The sequence below is a fragment of the Dicentrarchus labrax genome, unplaced genomic scaffold, assembly GCF_905237075.1.
Source record: "Dicentrarchus labrax unplaced genomic scaffold, dlabrax2021, whole genome shotgun sequence".
Lineage (NCBI taxonomy): Eukaryota > Metazoa > Chordata > Actinopteri > Moronidae > Dicentrarchus > Dicentrarchus labrax.
Genome location: NW_026136721.1, coordinates 32356017 through 32380852, shown reverse-complemented (window position 1 = coordinate 32380852; position 24836 = coordinate 32356017). Strand labels below are relative to the sequence as shown.

Sequence of the window (24836 nt, the reverse complement as noted above, 5' to 3'; positions counted from 1 at the left end):
AAATGTGAAATATTATTTAGAGTGGTGTACACAGTCACAGTACTTCATGAGCTTTGTAATTTAAGCTTCCAGTGCCTGATAATAACATTATTCCTATATGAGTAAAAATATGTATAAAGAGCTTTTGTCACATGATAAGAAGCTAAACGTTGTCACTCACCCACTGAGACTTCAGGGGCTCTGAGATCCTTGTAGCCTTTGATAGCACAGGAGTATCTGACTGCTTCCTCACTGCTGACCAGCTGTTGGTACCAGGGAGACCAGTCCTGATAGAGAAACTCTCTGTTCTTGTACCAGATGTAGGCTGCAGGGGTTTCAGTCAGAGGACAGCTGGTGTTACATATCAGTGTTACTGTCTGTCCCTCTGTGGCAGGAATCACCTTTACCTGCAGGTCTGGGAAGATGGAAAATGAAATGAGATTTCATATATATGTTGTTAAATTCTTAAAATATTGATTATTGACAACTTACTGTCAGTTTACCTGAAACATAGAGCTGATTTCTATTGTCCCAGCAGAGTTGTGGTTGGTCAGTATTCTCTCTGCAGCAGTAAAAGTTTGCATCACTCTCTCTCAGATCATTGATTGTTAGAGTTGGATGATTTTCTTCAGGCTTGTACATTACACGGTTTCCATCTACGGAGAGTTCATTCTGAACAACTGTAGATCCATTCCAGTGTGCAGTGTACCATTTCATGCTTGAAGTGGGATGTTCAGCTGAGCAGGGCAGATCCACTGATGAACCTTTTAAGGCACATATACTGTTTGTTTGTCCCCGAACCCCTTTAAGAGAAATATTTTATTAGCAAACATCTGGACAGATTCATACTTCTTATAACATTCTTCTCTATACTAATCACTAACTGATAATACTGTCTCATGCTGTAATGCATCTAAAGAACTCATAACAGCAGAATATTTGAAAATCTTCAGTCTGTAATTTCCTTTATATTTATCTAGAAATTTATCACCTACAGCACTGTACACTCCTGAAAAACATTTCATTTTTTTTTTTTTCAGGTCACAATTAATTAGTATTATATAAGAAAGAATAAACAGTCATTCATACCTGAGATGTACAGGATAAAACCCATAAACACACATCCAGCTTCTGCCAACAACATGGCTGTCGTAGTCTTCAGCTTCCAATCAGAAAGTTGATTTTATAATTTAATGACCTTATTACAACTGCTGTGTTAATGAAAACTCATAAAACATAAATAATTTAAATGAAAGGTCTAAATCAACAGCAGTCTTCTTACAGAGACAGAGTGGACTGTTGGTCAGTGTGAGGGCGGCTGACAGACAAACTGCATACAGCTCTGACACCTAAACGTCACTTCCTTCCTCATTATTATTCTTAGTAAAACAAGACCTGTAGTGAATAATCTATGTGGTGCAATAGTTATTATACGTCACGCTTTGACGGTGAAACATTTGCCATGGTGTTGTTTTTTTCATTTGCAGACTATTTTATCAAAATCATTATTATTGTTTTATTTTTTCAGTTTGTAATAAGTAATTGTCTCGACATGCTATACGCAGCAGGAGTGAATTTCATTATATTTTTATTCAAAAGTTATTTAAGTTGTCAGACTGAGAACAAAGAAATGTAAAACTGTGTGTGGTTGATTTGTGGTGGAAAAAAAAAAACTTCATTGAAAAGGAAACTGCAGACAAAATGTCTTTAATCTTTTAGTTCATCACATGCAGACAAGCACAAACACCTCAGATGTACAGGATCAAACCCCCCAAAAATCCTTGTGATCTGTTACGACGGACAGATTAGTAAAGACAGATCAATGCAATACTTTTTCACTAACACAGTCTTAGTAAATACATTTAAATGCTTCATATTTTAAATACTTTATTTATCTCTATTTGTAACAATGATTCACCTGCCACTAATGGAGCTTTCAAACTGTCTAATTCAACAATGAAAGTCATCAAAGAGTCAGATTTGTGACCTTTTTGCTATTGAAACTATGGAAACTGTTCTCAAAACATTTTTGTCAGTGTTCACACAGAGTTGCACGCTGCTCTCTACTCGCTTTTAGCTCTTCAGCAGCTTGTCCTCTTGCATCACACCTCTAGAGAAAGCTGGAGATAAGAAGCCTTTAAGTGCGACTGTGAACTCTGCATATCAGGCAGAACAGTTTCCCATTGCGCTCAACAGAGACGTATGTGCTTGCCGTTATGTTCACACTTTGCTTTACACTTGTCTGTCCCTGCTATGATACTGAAGTCATTTAAGCCACTAACACAGGAGGGCCCCTTGCAAAAAAAAACCATGAATTTGTTCAGTTAGAAGGCCCTGTCTGGATGGTGGAGTAGAGATCCTCTGTGTGGTCCTTAGAGAAGTGAAGTCTGCTATAGTGATGGTCATCCTGCTCTGTTGGTTGAGCTGAGATGTTTTCATACATGAGATCAGGGTTTATCTGAGGAGACAAGACAAATAAAATGACTTTACATCATATTGCATTGAAAGGTTTGGCTGATTTTCCTATCAGAGTAGTGTTTAGTAGCAGTAGTATAGTAGCATATAGTAATATTTATGATGGGTTCATTCAATCTGTGCAACAAAAAAATTATTTTATTGAAGGTTTTCCGATTGTTTCGAAACGATGGTGAACATCATGACTCGAATCCAGGAATTACAAAAAGCTGATATTGGCCTAATATATTGTAGAGACATTGATGTACAGTAGCTACTGAATCTGGACTGCAGTAAAAGAATAATTGTCCAAGATTCCTAGTGTGTCAATGTATAATACAATAATTCTTTATTTTGCTTAACAGATACTTATGATAATTAATTGTGTATACTTAACAAACAAAAACCTGAGAGAAAGTATGGAACAGTTTAGCAGGAACATGACCAGGTGCAGGAGATGAGCAAAACTGAAGAGAAGGCTACAGGATCAGAAGGTTGTGATTCAAGTGAGACAGAAAAGAAGCTGAGAGGGATAAGTTTAAGCTGCTGTCCTGACTGGAAGTAAATGGTCATTCCTGTTGAAGAGAAGAAGGAGAGAAGAGGATTATATTTTTCTAATGTAGAAGAATTGTTCCAGTTCTTTTCTTTACCTGCTCCATGTTGTGATGTGATGTTTCAGTTCTTGGAGGCTGGCTGGATGTCCTCTTTCGTCTAGTTTGTGAAATGAGTGAATATAAAAATGAATAGGTGATGTCAGGTCAGTGTGTCAATGAATGTGTGAAAGTCATTGCTCTAAAACAGAGCACAGTGCTGCTCACCTAATCCAGCAGAAGACAGTGAGAGGTATTATAACCAGGAGAACAGCTCCGACTCCTGCAGCTGCTGCTGGTGTCCATTTTCCTGTTTTACTGTGGACAGTGAGAGTCTTTTCACGAGAGCTGATGTTGTTGTGGGTTTTGACAGCACAGGAGTAGTTTCCTGCATGCTGACTGGGTCTAGAACCTTTTTTTTTTTGTAAAACAAGTAGCATGTAGTGAAGTAGTTTATAGTGCAGTAGTTAATTGATATAGTGACGTTCCGTCTTCGTGCAACATGCAGCAGCAGTAAATTACATCATATTTTTGACAAAACGTCTGGTTCTGTAGGAATATGTTTCCTACGGAGCTGAAGTTTGTTGCCATGCTTCTGGGAACTGCAGTACACAATGTTCTTTTTCTGTTCTTAACTACAACAGACAGAAAAAATAACATGTACGCATCAAGTCATATAAAACATTCAGCAAAAGCAACTGAGTCTTCATTCTGCTATTTAACAGTTGAGAGTCAGTCCTCCAGAGGGCGCTATCCTCACAGCACATGATGGTCATTGAGACTTATTTAGAGTACTATGCTGCTGACTGAGGCATCCCCATGCAGCTTGTAGCAGTGTACAGCACTTTATATTCCCATCACAAAGTTGCAGAGTGAGAGCAGAGAGATGTGAAGCATTATGGTGTTTGTATTGAAGGAAACTTCACTCTAAGTATAATGTCTATGATATTTTAATACACTGCAGGTTAGAACATGTTGAGAGCAATATCAGTTTTATAAAAGCTTTTTAACAATTACAGTTACAAATAAAATAACATAATAAAACATGAATAAGTCCCTAATAAAGCATTAAATGATTCAATGAGCTGACACCTGACGAAACCATCCCACATGTCTTGCTTTACATTGGGGTCTGTTTACTTCAGACAAAAGTTATCTGTACAGTAGGACAAGCTACTTAACCTGCCACTAATGTGGATAAAAAATTGTTTGATTTTGCCTTGACAGGACCAGTGAGGAACATTTGGGGGACTCCTGGAGGTCAAATGGTGGTGCAGAAGCCTTGGAATATGAAGAGTCTGGCCTATCAGGTAGAAATGTTCCCACAACGATCCACTGTGGTAGAGGCACTGATTAAAGATGAGTAAGTCCACTAAGTAGATCCTGAATCAGTTGTCTTGTTGGATCTAAAGCTGACAACAGCATAAGCAACATCCTCCTGTTCTTTGGGCTGACGTGGTTGGACGGTGGAGTAAAGAGGATCTGTCTGGGTTCTGGAGAAATGAACACTGCCATAGTGAAGTTCCTCCTGCTCTGCTGGTGGAGCTGAGATGTTTACATGCAAAGGACCAGGGTTTAGCTGATGAGGGGAAAAGAGAAATTTTAGTTTTTTGGGGTTTTTCCCATTGTGAAACACTCTATACTAAAAACTAGACGGATGAAATCTTGATAAAACAGAAAAGAATTGTGTATAGACCATCTCATTTTATTACAGTTTTTACAGTTATTAAATCAAATTAACTCTCATCATATCAGTAGTTAATGACAGGACTGATGCATATCGGTCCGTGTATGTTTTGGTCATTGGATTTTCCTTTCAGAAACGAGTATTAAAAAACAGAAAACGAGTGGTTATTTGATTTTCATTTTAAAATACAAAAATTAAAATTGAAATACAAGGCGTTTTTCTTTTTCATGGTCAGAAAGGGATGAGCGAAATTTAAAAAATTATTCGATTTTCATTTTCTATTTCATATAACAAAAAATAAAATCACTAGAAAACAGAAACGGAAAAAAGGCCTGTTTTTTCATATTCTGAGACCGGATGTTGTCATCAACAGGACGGTGCTGTGTAGAAGAAACAGTAGGCTAGTGGACGGCGGTCAATCCAGCCGTGAGTCCGATCTCCTTGGTCAAGTCAGCCGCACTTAAATTTAGAGTGTACAAGTATTCTCAGCATTATGGTAAATGCGGAGAAACAGCATATTTACTTCCGGTTTTCAAAATAAAGGTATTTAGAACAGTAAGCTATAATTAAAATATGTCACATTAAAGTGTTTCATGTGCCCCTGATGAATAAAAAAACACTTTATATCAAGTATCTTTACTGCACCAGTGTGGGGAAATGCCAAAATAAAAGTCTCATATTTATGCCTCCAGAGATTGCATATTTGACCATATTTGAGCTACTGTAAAAACACATTGCTCAGTGTATCCTGGCTACTGATGGTATATTTGACTTTTACACATATGAAACTACAAACATACTTAATGTCAAGCATTTTTACTGTACCAATTTGGAGAAATTGGCCTTATGTAGTTGTCTAATTTTACATCCAACATTGGCAAACTGAAACCTTATCTAATGACACAATGTTTGAGAGGAAGCATTTTTACTTACTGCACTGTGCTCTCTGTATTAACAGGAACGAATTGTAAAGACGTTAAGTAAAAGTGAGAGCAATGTGTAGAGTTATTAAGAATTAAATATTGTGCAAGAACTTTGTTGAAATGTTTGATCTTTACCTGCTCCGTGTTGTCCGTTGCTCCAGTTGTAGGAGATTGATCTGAAGTCCTCTTTCTTCTGGTTTGTGAAATGAAAGAATATATAAGTGAGCAAGCAAGTTCAGATTAATTGAATGTCATTAATCTTCAACAGAGCACGGTGTTCCTCACCTAATCCAGCAGAAGACAGTGAGAGGTATTATAACCAGGAGAACAGCTCCGACTCCTGCAGCTGCTGCTGGTGTCCATTTTCCTGTTTTACTGTGGACAGTGAGAGTCTTTGCACGAGAGCTGATGTTGTTGTGGGTTTTGACAGCACAGGAGTAGTTTCCTGCATGCTGACTGCTGACTGGGTCTAGAACCAGGTGCTTGTTCTGGTTCTCTGGCAGGGTCAGAGGTCGACTGTTCAGGTACCAGATGTAGTTTGTGTTGTCAGTCAGAGGACAGCTGGTACTGCAGGTCAGTGTGACTCTCTGACCCTCTGTCACCACTGCAGAAGGAGTAAACTTCATTCTCAGGCCTGAAAGATGGTTAGATTGGTCAGTAAATTTAGAATTGACTTATTATCTAAAAGTGCTTTACAGTTAACAACAAAATACATTGTTCGTCTTCTAAAACATATTACCAAAAACATTCATATAAGTGTTTCCTGATCTGCCATCCCTATGTTTAGGTCTGGTTAAGCTTAGGCAACAAAACTATGGTGTTTAGTTAAGTTTAGAGATAGGTCACCTTCATGCTACAACCCATCCCAACCTTAAGACATTAGAAAAATCTGTAGACTGAATGCAACTCTTCTAATTTAGAACGAGTCTTCAGCAGCTTGGTAGTATATGGTGTGGAAGTCAATAATCACTGTACAAAATGAATATGTTTAATCTAAAGACGACTTACCTCTGACTACCAAAGTCACTCCAGGAGAATCCGACTGTTTCCATTCTCCATTTTGTTGTTGGAGTCTGAATGTGTATTCTGCTGAGTCATTCTTCTTCACCTTATTAATTCTCAGGATGTGTTGGTTCTTCATGTAGTCATAATACTCCACATGACCTGCAGCCTCAATCAGCTCTTTAACTTCTTCCTTCCCACTTCTTGTTATTTTAAACCAAGATTTAGACTGTGGCAGCTGGTGGTTGGGATAAGAATATTTACTTGAAATGTTCACTGAAGAGCCTTGCAGAGCACAGATTCTCCTGCTGACGTAATTCACAGTCCAACAGTTTCTATCATCAACACCTGAAATATAGATAAAAGCAAGAGGCAGTTTCACTTATAAGTAACTTAAACTTAATTAAAATAACATTTAAACAAAATTATTCTGTGGTAAGCAATGTCACCTTCGTGGTAATAAAATAAAAAATGAAATAAACATCTTATAAATCTGCGAATATTTCACAAGGGCCTATTACAAGTAACAACAGTGTTGGATCTATATCAAACGTATTTATTTTTGTAATCTAACAGATGATTACTTGTTTACAATCCAAAATGAAAAGTATTTAAAATGAAATGATCAAATATCATTACTGTGTAATTATGTTGTATTGTATTTCATAAAACAAGGTGTCTACACAAATACCAACAATAGTATATGCATACTTTATAAGGCACAGTATTCAGCAGCAGAACCCCAGTAACAGAGACTGAAATACATTTAACAAGATGTTAGAATTAAAACACTACAACTGCTGCCTCAAAATGAAAATCAAATTCAGTAATTTATAGCAACTGCATTATACTCTAATGCATTTCTGTTTATAACATCCTGTTACGTTTAAACATTATTAAAGTCATCATGTTTCTCATTATCTTTTCAAAATCACAACTGAGATCATAACACAAATGTTCTAACAGACATTGAGTTGGTTCATACTCACAGACTTCATCAGAGTGCAGATCCTCGAAACCTTTTACAGCACAGAAGATTGTGTCAATAGAAGTGTTGGGAACTACATACGGTGGTCTCTCGTGCTCTCTGTGTCCGTTCTTATACCACACAGTGGCAGTCAGAGGACAGCTGGTGTTACAGGTCAGACTGATATGGTCCTGATTGGCTGCAGGACTCCTGTTAACATGTACTTCTGTTGGGAGATGCCAAATATATTTTTCATCCATTATTAAATACATGTACAAATTGATTACAGAAATGATTAAATATAAACTCAAAGCATTGATAATCCATTAGGAGAGAATGTGTACGGTCAGTTATTGTGCTTGTGCTAAAAATGAGAAAAACAAAGAAAGCAAATATATATAACAGTGTGAAGTGTTTAGGAGGTGTGTTTGTGTGTTTGTTTGTGGAGACTTAACCTCTGGGATATGTGATGGAGCAGGGCTCATCCTCTGATGTCTGCTTATAAGAACACATTCTCCCTTTAGCATAGGTCACAGTAAAGCAGGTTGATGTGACAGAATCTGGACAAAAACAGAAATGTGAAACATTATTTAGAGTGATGTACACAGTCACAGTACTTCATGAGCTTTATAATTTAAGCTTCCAGTGCCTGATAATAACATTATTCCTATATGAGTAAAAATATGTATAAAGAGCTTTTGTCACATGATAAGAAGCTAAACGTTGTCACTCACCCACTGAGACTTCAGGGGCTCTGAGATCCTCGTAGCCTTTGATAGCACAGGAGTATCTGACTGCTTCCTCACTGCTGACCAGCTGTTGGTACCAGGAAGACCAGTCCTGATAGAGAAACTCTCCGTTCTTGTACCAGATGTAGGCTGCAGGGGTTTCAGTCAGAGGACAGCTGGTGCTACACATCAGTGTTACTGTCTGTCCCTCTGTGGCAGGAATCACCTTTACCTGCAGGTCTGGGAAGATGGAAAATGAAATGAGATTTCATATATATGTTGTTAAATTCTTAAAATATTGATTATTGACAACTTACTGTCAGTTTACCTGAAACATAGAGCTGATTTCTATTGTCCCAGCAGAGTTGTGGTTGGTCAGTATTCTCTCTGCAGCAGTAAAAGTTTGCATCACTCTCTCTCAGATCATTGATTGTTAGAGTTGGATGATTTTCTTCAGGCTTGTACATTACACGGTTTCCATCTACAGAGAGTTCATTCTGAACAAGTGTAGATCCACTCCAGTGTGCAGTGTACCATTTCATGCTTGAAGTGGGATGTTCAGCTGAGCAGAGCAGATCCACTGATGAACCTTTTAAGGCACATATACTGTTTGTTCGTCCCTGAACCCCTTTAAGAGAAATATTTCATTAGCAAACATCTGGACAGATTTATACTTCTTATAACATTCTTCTCTATACTAATCACTAACTGATAATACTGTTTCATGCTGTAATGCATCGAAAGAACTCATAACAGCAGAATATTTGAAAATCTTCAGTCTGCAATTTCCTGTATATTTATCTACAATTTATCACCTACAGCACTGTACACTCCTGAAAAACATTCAATTTCTTTTTTTTTTTCAGGTCACAATTAATTAGTATTATATAAGAAATAATAAACAGTCATTCATACCTGAGATGTACAGGATAAAACCCATAAACGCACATCCAGCTTCTGCCAACAACATGGCTGTCGTAGTCTTCAGCTTCCAATCAGAAAGTTGATTTTATAATTTAATGACCTTATTACAACTGCTGTGTTAATGAAAACTCATAACACATAAATAATTTAAATGAAAGGTCTAAATCAACAGCAGTCTTCTTACAGAGACAGAGTGGACTGTTGGTCAGTGTGAGGGCGGCTGACAGACAAACTGCATACAGCTATGACACCTAAAAGTCACTTCCTTCCTCATTATTATTCTTAGTGACACAAGACCTGTAGTGAATAATCTATGTGGTGCAATAGTTATTATACGTCATGCTTTGACAATGAAACATTGCCATGGTGTTGTTTTTTTCATTTGCAGACTATTTTATCAAAATCATTATTATTGTTTTATTTTTGCAGTTTTATAATTAGTGAAATTAACGCAGCAGGAGTGAATTTCATTATATTTTTATTCAAAAGTTATTTAAGTTGTCAGACTGAGAACAAAGAAATGTAAAACTGTGTGGTTGATTTGTGGTGGAAAAAAATAACTTCATTGAAAAGGAAACTGCAGACAAAATGTCTTTAATCTTTTAGTTCATCACATGCAGACAAGCACAAACACCTCAGATGTACAGGATCAAACCCCCAAAAATCCTTGTGATCTGTTACGACGGACAGATTAGTAAAGACAGATCAATGCAATACTTTTTCACTAACACAGTCTTAGTAAATACATTTAAATGCTTCATATTTTAAATACTTTATTTATCTCTATTTGTAACAATGATTCACCTGCCACTAATGGAGCTTTCAAACTGTCTAATTCAACAATGAAAGTCATCAAAGAGTCAGATTTGTGACCTTTTTGCTATTGAAACTATGGAATCTGTTCTCAAAAGCTCTGGTTAAAGTTAATAATGACCTTCTGACTGCTTCTGACAATGGACTTGTCTCTGTACTTGTATTATTAGATCTTAGTGCTGCATTTGACACCATTGACCATGATATTCTTTTACAGAGACTTGAGCATCAAATTGGCATTAAAGGAACTGCCCTAACCTGGTTTAAGTCATACTTATCAGATCGTTCTCAGTTTGTACATGTTAACGATGAATCCTCCATAAATACTAAAGTTAGTCATGGAGTTCCACAAGGTTCTGTACTTGGACCAATACTATTTACTTTATATATGCTCCCTTTAGGCAACATTATTAAGAATCACTCCATTAACTTTCACTGTTATGCAGATGATACGCAGTTATATCTATCAATCAAACCCAATGAAATTAATCAATTATCTAAATTACAAACATGTCTTAAGGACATAAAATCCTGGATGACCTGCAATTTTCTGATGTTAAACTCAGAAAAAAACGAAATTCTTGTTCTTGGCCCCAAAAACCTTAGAGACTCATTGTCTAAAGATATAGTCACTCTAGATGGCATTAACTTGGCCTCTAGCACCACTGTCAGGAATCTTGGAGTTATCTTTGATCAGGATTTGTCATTTAACTCCCACATAAAGCAGACCTCTAGGACTGCCTTCTTTCATTTACGTAATATTAGAAAAATTAGACACATCCTATCACAGACAGATGCAGAAAAACTAATCCATGCATTTGTTACTTCAAGGCTGGATTACTGCAACTCTTTATTATCAGGTTGCCCCAATAAGTCCATTAAAACGCTCCAATTAATTCAGAACGCTGCAGCACGAGTACTGACAGGAACTAGAAAAAGAGATCACATCTCTCCTGTACTAGCTACTCTGCATTGGCTCCCTATAAAATGTAGAATTGAATTTAAAATACTCCTCCTCACCTATAAAGCTCTTCATGGTCAGGCCCCTTCATATCTTAAAGAGCTCATAGTACCCTATTGCCCCACTAGAACACTACGTTCTCTGAATGCTGGGCTACTTGTGGTTCCTATAGTCTCTAAAAGTAGAACAGGAGCCAGAGCCTTCAGTTACCAAGCTCCTCTCCTGTGGAACCAGCTTCCAGTTGTGGTTCGGGAGGCAGACACCCTCACCACATTCAAGAGTAGGCTTAAGACATTCCTCTTTGATAAAGCTTATAGTTAGGGCTGGATCAGGTGAGTCCTGAACCATCCCTTAGTTATGCTGCTATAGGCCTAGACTATCGGGGGATTTCCCATGGTGCACTGAGCTACTCTCTTCCTCTCTCTTTCTGCACTCATTCATGTCCCTTTAATGCATGTTACTAACTCCACTTCTTCCCCGGAGTTCTTGTGCTTTCTCGTCTCGCAGGTTCTCATGGATCCTGGTGGAGCCTCCTGCCATGGTCCTGCTTGACTGCCATTGCCAATACTGTTGTTGCTGTGCACCTGTCTGTCGCTCTCTCTCTCTCTCTCTCTCTCTCTCTCTCTCTCTCTCTCTCTCTCTCACCCCAACTGGTCGAGACAGACGACCACCCACCTAGAGCCGGAGGATCTGTCCTAGGTTTCTGCCTTTTAACAGGCAGTTTTTCCTTGCCCTTGTCGCCAAGTGCTTGCTCATGGTGGTACTGTTGGGTCTCTGTAATTAATGTTAAAGAGTTCGGTCTAGACCTGCTCTATTTGAAAAGTGTCCTGAGATAACTTCTGTTATGAATTGGCGCTATACAAATAAAATTGAATTGAATTGAATTGAATTGAAAACATTCTTGTCAGTGTTCACACAGAGTTGCACGCTGCTCTCTACTCGCTTTTAGCTCTTCAGCAGCTTGTCCACTTGCATCACACCTCTAGAGAAAGCTGGAGATAAGAAGCCTTTAAGTATGACTGTGAACTCTGCATATCTGGCAGAACAGTTTCCCATTGCGCTCAACAGAGACGTATGTGCTTGGCGTTATGTTCACACTTTGCTTTACACTTGTCTGTCCCTGCTATGATACTGAAGTCATTCCAGCCACTAAATCTAACACAGAAGGGCCCCTTGCAAAAAAAAACCATGAATTTGTTCAGTTAGAAGGCCCTGTCTGGATGGTGGAGTAGAGATCTTCTGTGTGGTCCTTAGAGAAGTGAAGTCTGCTATAGTGATGGTCATCCTGCTCTGTTGGTTGAGCTGAGATGTTTTCATACATGAGATCAGGGTTTATCTGAGGAGACAAGACAAATAAAATGACTTTACATCATATTGCATAGAAAGGTTTGGCTGATTTTCCTATCAGAGTAGTGTTTAGTAGCAGTAGTATAGTAGCATATAGTAATATTTATGATGGGTTCATTCAATCTGTGCAACAAAAAAATTATTTTATTGAAGGTTTTCCGATTGTTTCGAAACGATGGTGAACATCATGACTCGAATCCAGGAATTACAAAAAGCTGATATTGGCCTAATATATTGTACAGACATTGATGTACAGTAGCTACTGAATCTGGACTGCAGTAAAAGAATAATTGTCCAAGATTCCTAGTGTGTCAATGTATAATACAATAATTCTTTATTTTGCTTAACAGATACTTATGATAATTAATTGTGTATACTTAACAAACAAAAACCTGAGAGAAAGTATGGAACAGTTTAGCAGGAACATGACCAGGTGCAGGAGATGAGCAAAACTGAAGAGAAGGCTACAGGATCAGAAGGTTGTGATTCAAGTGAGACAGAAAAGAAGCTGAGAGGGATAAGTTTAAGCTGCTGTCCTGACTGGAAGTAAATGGTCATTCCTGTTGAAGAGAAGAAGGAGAGAAGAGGATTATATTTTTCTAATGTAGAAGAATTGTTCCAGTTCTTTTCTTTACCTGCTCCATGTTGTGATGTGATGTTTCAGTTCTTGGAGGCTGGCTGGATGTCCTCTTTCGTCTAGTTTGTGAAATGAGTGAATATAAAAATGAATAGGTGATGTCAGGTCAGTGTTTCAATGAATGTGTGAAAGTCATTGCTCTAAAACAGAGCACAGTGCTGCTCACCTAATCCACCAGAAGACAGTGAGAGGTATTATAACCAGGAGAACAGCTCCGACTCCTGCAGCTGCTGCTGGTGTCCATTTTCCTGTTTTACTGTGGACAGTGAGAGTCTTTTCACGAGAGCTGATGTTGTTGTGGGTTTTGACAGCACAGGAGTATCTTCCTGCATGCTGACTGCTGACTGGGTCTAGAACCAGGTGCTTGTTCTGGTTCTCTGGCAGGGTCAGAGGTCGACTGTTCAGGTACCAGATGTAGTTTGTGTTGTCAGTCAGAGGACAGCTGGTACTGCAGGTCAGTGTGACTCTCTGACCCTCTGTCACCACTGCAGAAGGAGTAAACTTCATTCTCAGGCCTGAAAGATGGTTAGATTGGTCAGTAAATTTAGAATTGACTTATTATCTAAAAGTGCTTTACAGTTATCAACAAAATACATTGTTCGTCTTCTAAAACATATTACCAAAAACATTCATATAAGTGTTTCCTGATCTGCCATCCCTATGTTTAGGTCTGGTTAAGCTTAGGCAACAAAACTATGGTATTATTTAAGTTTAGAGATAGGTCACCTTCATGCTACAACCCATCCCAACCTTAAGAAGACATTAGAAAAATCGGTAGACTGAATGCAACTCTTCTAATTTAGAACGAGTCTTCAGCAGCTTGGTAGTATATGGTGTGGAAGTCAATAATCACTGTACAAAATTAATTTGTTTAATCTAAAGACGACTTACCTGTGACTACCAAAGTCACTCCAGGAGAATCCGACTGTTTCCATTCTCCATTTTGTTGTTGGAGTCTGAATGTGTATTCTGCTGAGTCATTCTTCTTCAGGTTATTGATTCTCAGGATGTGTTGGTTCTTCATGTAGTCATAATACTCCACATGACCTGCAGCCTCAATCAGCTCTTTAACTTCTTCCTTCCCACTTCTTGTTATTTTAAACCAAGATTTAGACTGTGGCAGCTGGTAGTTGGGATAAGAATATTCACTTGTAATGTCCACTGAAGAGCCTTGTAGAGCACAGATTCTCCTGCTGACGTAATTCACAGTCCAACAGTTTCTATCATCAACACCTGAAATATAGATAAAAGCAAGAGGCAGTTTCACTTATAAGTAACTTAAACTTAATTAAAATAACATTTAAACAAAATTATTCTGTGGTAAGCAATGTCACCTTCGTGGAAATAAAATGAAAAATGAAATAAACGTCTTATAAATTTGCAAATATTTCACAAGGGCCTATTACAAGTAACAACAGTGTTGGATCTATATCAAACGTATTTATTTTTGTAATCTAACAGATGATTACTTGTTTACAATCCAAAATGAAAAGTATTTAAAATGAAATGATCAAATATCATTACTGTGTAATTATGTTGTATTGTATTTCATAAAACAAGGTGTCTACACAAATACCAACAATAGTATATGCATACTTTATAAGGCACAGTATTCAGCAGCAGAACCCCAGTAACAGAGACTGAAATACATTTAACAAGATGTTAGAATTAAAACACTACAACTGCTGCCTCAAAATGAAAATCAAATTCAGTCATTTATAGCAACTGCATTATACTCTAATGCATTTCTGTTTATAACATCCTGTTACGTTTAAACATTATTAAAGTCATCATGTTTCTCATTATCTTTTCAAAATCACAACTGAGATCATAACACAAATGTTCTAACAGACATTGAGTTGGTTCATACTCACAGACTTCATCAGAGTGCAGATCCTCGAAACCTTTTACAGCACAGAAGATTGTGTCAATAGAAGTGTTGGGAACTACATACAGTGGTCTCTCGTGCTCTCTGTGTCCGTTCTTATACCACACAGTGGCAGTCAGAGGACAGCTGGTGTTACAGGTCAGACTGATATGGTCCTGATTGGCTGCAGGACTCCTGTTAACATGTACTTCTGTTGGGAGATGCCAAATATATATTTCATCCATTATTAAATACATGTTCAAATTGATTACAGAAATGATTAAATATTAACTCAAAGCATTGATAATCCATTAGGAGAGAATGTGTACGGTCAGTTATTGTGCTTGTGCTAAAAATGAGAAAAACAAAGAAAGCAAATATATATAACAGTGTGAAGTGTTTAGGAGGTGTGTTTGTGTGTTTGTTTGTGGAGACTTAACCTCTGGGATATGTGATGGAGCAGGGCTCATCCTCTGATGTCTGCTTATAAGAACACATTCTCCCTTTAGCATAGGTCACAGTAAAGCAAGTTGATGTGACAGAATCTGGACAAAAACAGAAATGTGAAACATTATTTAGAGTGATGTACACAGTCAGAGTACTTCATGAGCTTTATAATTTAAGCTTCCAGTGCCTGATAATAACATTATTCCTATATGAGTAAAAATATGTATAAAGAGCTTTTGTCACATGATAAGAAGCTAAACGTTGTCACTCACCCACTGAGACTTCAGGGGCTCTGAGATCCTCGTAGCCTTTGATAGCACAGGAGTATCTGACTGCTTCCTCACTGCTGACCAGCTGTTGGTACCAGGAAGACCAGTCCTGATAGAGAAACTCTCCGTTCTTGTACCAGATGTAGGCTGCAGGGGGTTTCAGTCAGAGGACAGCTGGTGCTACACATCAGTGTTACTGTCTGTCCCTCTGTGGCAGGAATCACCTTTACCTGCAGGTCTGGGAAGATGGAAAATGAAATGAGATTTCATATATATGTTGTTAAATTCTTAAAATATTGATTATTGACAACTTACTGTCAGTTTACCTGAAACATAGAGCTGATTTCTATTGTCCCAGCAGAGTTGTGGTTGGTCAGTATTCTCTCTGCAGCAGTAAAAGTTTGCATCACTCTCTCTCAGATCATTGATTGTTAGAGTTGGATGATTTTCTTCAGGCTTGTACATTACACGGTTTCCATCTACAGAGAGTTCATTCTGAACAAGTGTAGATCCACTCCAGTGTGCAGTGTACCATTTCATGCTTGAAGTGGGATGTTCAGCTGAGCAGAGCAGATCCACTGATGAACCTTTTAAGGCACATATACTGTTTGTTCGTCCCTGAACCCCTTTAAGAGAAATATTTCATTAGCAAACATCTGGACAGATTTATACTTCTTATAACATTCTTCTCTATACTAATCACTAACTGATAATACTGTTTCATGCTGTAATGCTTCGAAAGAACTCATAACAGCAGAATATTTGAAAATCTTCAGTCTGCAATTTCCTGTATATTTATCTACAATTTATCACCTACAGCACTGTACACTCCTGAAAAACATTCAATTTCTTTTTTTTTTTCAGGTCACAATTAATTAGTATTATATAAGAAATAATAAACAGTCATTCATACCTGAGATGTACAGGATAAAACCCATAAACGCACATCCAGCTTCTGCCAACAACATGGCTGTCGTAGTCTTCAGCTTCCAATCAGAAAGTTGATTTTATAATTTAATGACCTTATTACAACTGCTGTGTTAATGAAAACTCATAACACATAAATGATTTAAATGAAAGGTCTAAATCAACAGCAGTCTTCTTACAGAGACAGAGTGGACTGTTGGTCAGTGTGAGGGCGGCTGACAGACAAACTGCATACAGCTATGACACCTAAAAGTCACTTCCTTCCTCATTATTATTCTTAGTGACACAAGACCTGTAGTGAATAATCTATGTGGTGCAATAGTTATTATACGTCATGCTTTGACAATGAAACATTGCCATGGTGTTGTTTTTTTCATTTGCAGACTATTTTATCAAAATCATTATTATTGTTTTATTTTTGCAGTTTTATAATTAGTGAAATTAACGCAGCAGGAGTGAATTTCATTATATTTTTATTCAAAAGTTATTTAAGTTGTCAGACTGAGAACAAAGAAATGTGAAACTGTGTGGTTGATTTGTGGTGGAAAAAAATAACTTCATTGAAAAGGAAACTGCAGACAAAATGTCTTTAATCTTTTAGTTCATCACATGCAGACAAGCACAAACACCTCAGATGTACAGGATCAAACCCCCAAAAATCCTTGTGATCTGTTACGACGGACAGATTAGTAAAGACAGATCAATGCAATACTTTTTCACTAACACAGTCTTAGTAAATACATTTAAATGCTTCATATTTTAAATAATTTATTTATCTCTATTTGTAACAATGATTCACCTGCCACTAATGGAGCTTTCAAACTGTCTAATTCAACAATGAAAGTCATCAAAGAGTCAGATTTGTGACCTTTTTGCTATTGAAACTATGGAATCTGTTCTCAAAAGCTCTGGTTAAAGTTAATAATGACCTTCTGACTGCTTCTGACAATGGACTTGTCTCTGTACTTGTATTATTAGATCTTAGTGCTGCATTTGACACCATTGACCATGATATTCTTTTACAGAGACTTGAGCATCAAATTGGCATTAAAGGAACTGCCCTAACCTGGTTTAAGTCATACTTATCAGATCGTTCTCAGTTTGTACATGTTAACGATGAATCCTCCATAAATACTAAAGTTAGTCATGGAGTTCCACAAGGTTCTGTACTTGGACCAATACTATTTACTTTATATATGCTCCCTTTAGGCAACATTATTAAGAATCACTCCATTAACTTTCACTGTTATGCAGATGATACGCAGTTATATCTATCAATCAAACCCAATGAAATTAATCAATTATCTAAATTACAAACATGTCTTAAGGACATAAAATCCTGGATGACCTGCAATTTTCTGATGTTAAACTCAGAAAAAAACGAAATTCTTGTTCTTGGCCCCAAAAACCTTAGAGACTCATTGTCTAAAGATATAGTCACTCTAGATGGCATTAACTTGGCCTCTAGCACCACTGTCAGGAATCTTGGAGTTATCTTTGATCAGGATTTGTCATTTAACTCCCACATAAAGCAGACCTCTAGGACTGCCTTCTTTCATTTACGTAATATTAGAAAAATTAGACACATCCTATCACAGACAGATGCAGAAAAACTAATCCATGCATTTGTTACTTCAAGGCTGGATTACTGCAACTCTTTATTATCAGGTTGCCCCAATAAGTCCATTAAAACGCTCCAATTAATTCAGAACGCTGCAGCACGAGTACTGACAGGAACTAGAAAAAGAGATCACATCTCTCCTGTACTAGCTACTCTGCATTGGCTCCCTATAAAATGTAGAATTGAATTTAAAATACTCCTCCTCACCTATAAAGCTCTTCATGGTCAGGCCCCTTCATATCTTAAAGAGCTCATAGTACCCTATTGCCCCACTAGAACACTACGTTCTCTGAATGCTGGGCTACTTGTGGTTCCTATAGTCTCTAAAAGTAGAACAGGAGCCAGAGCCTTCAGTTACCAAGCTCCTCTCCTGTGGAACCAGCTTCCAGTTGTGGTTCGGGAGGCAGACACCCTCACCACATTCAAGAGTAGGCTTAAGACATTCCTCTTTGATAAAGCTTATAGTTAGGGCTGGATCAGGTGAGTCCTGAACCATCCCTTAGTTATGCTGCTATAGGCCTAGACTATCGGGGGATTTCCCATGGTGCACTGAGCTACTCTCTTCCTCTCTCTTTCTGCACTCATTCATGTCCCTTTAATGCATGTTACTAACTCCACTTCTTCCCCGGAGTTCTTGTGCTTTCTCGTCTCGCAGGTTCTCATGGATCCTGGTGGAGCCTCCTGCCATGGTCCTGCTTGACTGCCATTGCCAATACTGTTGTTGCTGTGCACCTGTCTGTCGCTCTCTCTCTCTCTCTCTCTCTCTCTCTCTCTCTCTCTCTCTCTCTCTCACCCCAACTGGTCGAGACAGACGACCACCCACCTAGAGCCGGAGGATCTGTCCTAGGTTTCTGCCTTTTAACAGGCAGTTTTTCCTTGCCCTTGTCGCCAAGTGCTTGCTCATGGTGGTACTGTTGGGTCTCTGTAATTAATGTTAAAGAGTTCGGTCTAGACCTGCTCTATTTGAAAAGTGTCCTGAGATAACTTCTGTTATGAATTGGCGCTATACAAATAAAATTGAATTGAATTGAATTGAATTGAAAACATTCTTGTCAGTGTTCACACAGAGTTGCACGCTGCTCTCTACTCGCTTTTAGCTCTTCAGCAGCTTGTCCACTTGCATCACACCTCTAGAGAAAGCTGGAGATAAGAAGCCTTTAAGTATGACTGTGAACTCTGCATATCTGGCAGAACAGTTTCCCATTGCGCTCAACAGAGACGTATGTGCTTGGCGTTATGTTCACACTTTGCTTTACACTTGTCTGTCCCTGCTATGATACTGAAGTCATTCCAGCCACTAAATCTAACACAGAAGGGCCCCTTGCAAAAAAAAACCATGAATTTGTTCAGTTAGAAGGCCCTGTCTGGATGGTGGAGTAGAGATCTTCTGTGTGGTCCTTAGAGAAGTGAAGTCTGCTATAGTGATGGTCATCCTGCTCTGTTGGTTGAGCTGAGATGTTTTCATACATGAGATCAGGGTTTATCTGAGGAGACAAGACAAATAAAATGACTTTACATCATATTGCATAGAAAGGTTTGGCTGATTTTCCTATCAGAGTAGTGTTTAGTAGCAGTAGTATAGTAGCATATAGTAATATTTATGATGGGTTCATTCAATCTGTGCAACAAAAAAATTATTTTATTGAAGGTTTTCCGATTGTTTCGAAACGATGGTGAACATCATGACTCGAATCCAGGAATTACAAAAAGCTGATATTGGCCTAATATATTGTACAGACATTGATGTACAGTAGCTACTGAATCTGGACTGCAGTAAAAGAATAATTGTCCAAGATTCCTAGTGTGTCAATGTATAATACAATAATTCTTTATTTTGCTTAACAGATACTTATGATAATTAATTGTGTATACTTAACAAACAAAAACCTGAGAGAAAGTATGGAACAGTTTAGCAGGAACATGACCAGGTGCAGGAGATGAGCAAAACTGAAGAGAAGGCTACAGGATCAGAAGGTTGTGATTCAAGTGAGACAGAAAAGAAGCTGAGAGGGATAAGTTTAAGCTGCTGTCCTGACTGGAAGTAAATGGTCATTCCTGTTGAAGAGAAGAAGGAGAGAAGAGGATTATATTTTTCTAATGTAGAAGAATTGTTCCAGTTCTTTTCTTTACCTGCTCCATGTTGTGATGTGATGTTTCAGTTCTTGGAGGCTGGCTGGATGTCCTCTTTCGTCTAGTTTGTGAAATGAGTGAATATAAAAATGAATAGGTGATGTCAGGTCAGTGTTTCAATGAATGTGTGAAAGTCATTGCTCTAAAACAGAGCACAGTGCTGCTCACCTAATCCACCAGAAGACAGTGAGAGGTATTATAACCAGGAGAACAGCTCCGACTCCTGCAGCTGCTGCTGGTGTCCATTTTCCTGTTTTACTGTGGACAGTGAGAGTCTTTTCACGAGAGCTGATGTTGTTGTGGGTTTTGACAGCACAGGAGTATCTTCCTGCATGCTGACTGCTGACTGGGTCTAGAACCAGGTGCTTGTTCTGGTTCTCTGGCAGGGTCAGAGGTCGACTGTTCAGGTACCAGATGTAGTTTGTGTTGTCAGTCAGAGGACAGCTGGTACTGCAGGTCAGTGTGACTCTCTGACCCTCTGTCACCACTGCAGAAGGAGTAAACTTCATTCTCAGGCCTGAAAGATGGTTAGATTGGTCAGTAAATTTAGAATTGACTTATTATCTAAAAGTGCTTTACAGTTATCAACAAAATACATTGTTCGTCTTCTAAAACATATTACCAAAAACATTCATATAAGTGTTTCCTGATCTGCCATCCCTATGTTTAGGTCTGGTTAAGCTTAGGCAACAAAACTATGGTATTATTTAAGTTTAGAGATAGGTCACCTTCATGCTACAACCCATCCCAACCTTAAGAAGACATTAGAAAAATCGGTAGACTGAATGCAACTCTTCTAATTTAGAACGAGTCTTCAGCAGCTTGGTAGTATATGGTGTGGAAGTCAATAATCACTGTACAAAATTAATTTGTTTAATCTAAAGACGACTTACCTGTGACTACCAAAGTCACTCCAGGAGAATCCGACTGTTTCCATTCTCCATTTTGTTGTTGGAGTCTGAATGTGTATTCTGCTGAGTCATTCTTCTTCAGGTTATTGATTCTCAGGATGTGTTGGTTCTTCATGTAGTCATAATACTCCACATGACCTGCAGCCTCAATCAGCTCTTTAACTTCTTCCTTCCCACTTCTTGTTATTTTAAACCAAGATTTAGACTGTGGCAGCTGGTAGTTGGGATAAGAATATTCACTTGTAATGTCCACTGAAGAGCCTTGTAGAGCACAGATTCTCCTGCTGACGTAATTCACAGTCCAACAGTTTCTATCATCAACACCTGAAATATAGATAAAAGCAAGAGGCAGTTTCACTTATAAGTAACTTAAACTTAATTAAAATAACATTTAAACAAAATTATTCTGTGGTAAGCAATGTCACCTTCGTGGAAATAAAATGAAAAATGAAATAAACGTCTTATAAATTTGCAAATATTTCACAAGGGCCTATTACAAGTAACAACAGTGTTGGATCTATATCAAACGTATTTATTTTTGTAATCTAACAGATGATTACTTGTTTACAATCCAAAATGAAAAGTATTTAAAATGAAATGATCAAATATCATTACTGTGTAATTATGTTGTATTGTATTTCATAAAACAAGGTGTCTACACAAATACCAACAATAGTATATGCATACTTTATAAGGCACAGTATTCAGCAGCAGAACCCCAGTAACAGAGACTGAAATACATTTAACAAGATGTTAGAATTAAAACACTACAACTGCTGCCTCAAAATGAAAATCAAATTCAGTCATTTATAGCAACTGCATTATACTCTAATGCATTTCTGTTTATAACATCCTGTTACGTTTAAACATTATTAAAGTCATCATGTTTCTCATTATCTTTTCAAAATCACAACTGAGATCATAACACAAATGTTCTAACAGACATTGAGTTGGTTCATACTCACAGACTTCATCAGAGTGCAGATCCTCGAAACCTTTTACAGCACAGAAGATTGTGTCAATAGAAGTGTTGGGAACTACATACAGTGGTCTCTCGTGCTCTCTGTGTCCGTTCTTATACCACACAGTGGCAGTCAGAGGACAGCTGGTGTTACAGGTCAGACTGATATGGTCCTGATTGGCTGCAGGACTCCTGTTAACATGTACTTCTGTTGGGAGATGCCAAATATATATTTCATCCATTATTAAATACATGTTCAAATTGATTACAGAAATGATTAAATATTAACTCAAAGCATTGATAATCCATTAGGAGAGAATGTGTACGGTCAGTTATTGTGCTTGTGCTAAAAATGAGAAAAACAAAGAAAGCAAATATATATAACAGTGTGAAGTGTTTAGGAGGTGTGTTTGTGTGTTTGTTTGTGGAGACTTAACCTCTGGGATATGTGATGGAGCAGGGCTCATCCTCTGATGTCTGCTTATAAGAACACATTCTCCCTTTAGCATAGGTCACAGTAAAGCAAGTTGATGTGACAGAATCTGGACAAAAACAGAAATGTGAAACATTATTTAGAGTGATGTACACAGTCAGAGTACTTCATGAGCTTTATAATTTAAGCTTCCAGTGCCTGATAATAACATTATTCCTATATGAGTAAAAATATGTATAAAGAGCTTTTGTCACATGATAAGAAGCTAAACGTTGTCACTCACCCACTGAGACTTCAGGGGCTCTGAGATCCTCGTAGCCTTTGATAGCACAGGAGTATCTGACTGCTTCCTCACTGCTGACCAGCTGTTGGTACCAGGAAGACCAGTCCTGATAGAGAAACTCTCCGTTCTTGTACCAGATGTAGGCTGCAGGGGTTTCAGTCAGAGGACAGCTGGTGCTACACATCAGTGTTACTGTCTGTCCCTCTGTGGCAGGAATCACCTTTACCTGCAGGTCTGGGAAGATGGAAAATGAAATGAGATTTCATATATATGTTGTTAAATTCTTAAAATATTGATTATTGACAACTTACTGTCAGTTTACCTGAAACATAGAGCTGATTTCTATTGTCCCAGCAGAGTTGTGGTTGGTCAGTATTCTCTCTGCAGCAGTAAAAGTTTGCATCACTCTCTCTCAGATCATTGATTGTTAGAGTTGGATGATTTTCTTCAGGCTTGTACATTACACGGTTTCCATCTACAGAGAGTTCATTCTGAACAAGTGTAGATCCACTCCAGTGTGCAGTGTACCATTTCATGCTTGAAGTGGGATGTTCAGCTGAGCAGAGCAGATCCACTGATGAACCTTTTAAGGCACATATACTGTTTGTTCGTCCCTGAACCCCTTTAAGAGAAATATTTCATTAGCAAACATCTGGACAGATTTATACTTCTTATAACATTCTTCTCTATACTAATCACTAACTGATAATACTGTCTCATGCTGTAATGCATCGAAAGAACTCATAACAGCAGAATATTTGAAAATCTTCAGTCTGCAATTTCCTGTAATTTATCTACAATTTATCACCTACAGCACTGTACACTCCTGAAAAACATTCAATTTCTTTTTCAGGTCACAATTAATTAGTATTATATAAGAAAGAATAAACAGTAATTCATACCTGAGATGTACAGGATAAAACCCATAAACACACATCCAGCTTCTGCCAACAACATGGCTGTCGTAGTCTTCAACTTCCAATCAGAAAGTTGATTTTATAATTTAATGCCCTTATTACAACTGCTGTGTTAATGAAAACTCATAAAACATAAATAATTTAAATGAAAGGTCTAAATCAACAGCAGTCTTCTTACAGAGACAGAGTGGACTGTTGGTCAGTGTGAGGGCGGCTGACAGACAAACTGCATACAGCTATGACACCTAAAAGTCACTTCCTTCCTCATTATTATTCTTAGTGACACAAGACCTGTAGTGAATAATCTATGTGGTGCAATAGTTATTATACGTCATGCTTTGACAATGAAACATTGCCATGGTGTTGTTTTTTTCATTTGCAGACTATTTTATCAAAATCATTATTATTGTTTTATTTTTGCAGTTTTATAATTAGTGAAATTAACGCAGCAGGAGTGAATTTCATTATATTTTTATTCAAAAGTTATTTAAGTTGTCAGACTGAGAACAAAGAAATGTAAAACTGTGTGGTTGATTTGTGGTGGAAAAAAATAACTTCATTGAAAAGGAAACTGCAGACAAAATGTCTTTAATCTTTTAGTTCATCACATGCAGACAAGCACAAACACCTCAGATGTACAGGATCAAACCCCCCAAAAATCCTTGTGATCTGTTACGACGGACAGATTAGTAAAGACAGATCAATGCAATACTTTTTCACTAACACAGTCTTAGTAAATACATTTAAATGCTTCATATTTTAAATACTTTATTTATCTCTATTTGTAACAATGATTCACCTGCCACTAATGGAGCTTTCAAACTGTCTAATTCAACAATGAAAGTCATCAAAGAGTCAGATTTGTGACCTTTTTGCTATTGAAACTATGGAATCTGTTCTCAAAAGCTCTGGTTAAAGTTAATAATGACCTTCTGACTGCTTCTGACAATGGACTTGTCTCTGTACTTGTATTATTAGATCTTAGTGCTGCATTTGACACCATTGACCATGATATTCTTTTACAGAGACTTGAGCATCAAATTGGCATTAAAGGAACT

The 24836-nt window shown here is 37.7% G+C and overlaps 2 protein-coding genes across 2 annotated transcripts in view; both read right to left on the bottom strand.

Moving 5' to 3' along the window:
• Window positions 1–24836, bottom strand: part of LOC127354554 (uncharacterized) — a 50830-nt gene that overhangs the window by 11867 nt on the left and 14127 nt on the right. The window contains exons 7-8 of the mRNA XM_051384522.1: window positions 20442–20790; window positions 5769–5826 (exon numbers count right to left, since the gene is read on the bottom strand). Coding sequence (XP_051240482.1) covers window positions 5769–5826; window positions 20442–20790 — 407 coding nt within the window. The remainder of the gene's footprint in view (window positions 1–5768; window positions 5827–20441; window positions 20791–24836) is intronic.
• On the bottom strand, window positions 2094–24099 carry LOC127354556 (uncharacterized). The gene is made up of 9 exons (XM_051384526.1): window positions 23764–24099; window positions 23184–23483; window positions 22862–23095; window positions 22583–22687; window positions 14887–15090; window positions 13904–14245; window positions 13179–13527; window positions 3084–3144; window positions 2094–2437 (listed from the first exon to the last, which is right to left on the bottom strand). The coding sequence occupies exons 1-9, from the start codon at window positions 23816–23818 to the stop codon at window positions 2300–2302; spliced, it is 1788 nt and encodes a 595-aa protein (XP_051240486.1). The 5' UTR covers window positions 23819–24099; the 3' UTR covers window positions 2094–2299.

Coding starts and splice junctions, on each gene's coding strand:
- LOC127354556 (XM_051384526.1), bottom strand. CDS start 23,818: ATGTTGTTGGCAGAAGCTGGATGTGTGTTTATGGGTTTTATCCTGTAC. Junction 23,096..23,183: donor AAATCAGCTCTATGTTTCAG/GTAAACTGACAG, acceptor CCATCTTCCCAG/ACCTGCAGGTAAAGGTGATT. Junction 3,145..13,178: donor ACTGTCTTCTGGTGGATTAG/GTGAGCAGCACT, acceptor TTCACAAACTAG/ACGAAAGAGGACATCCAGCC.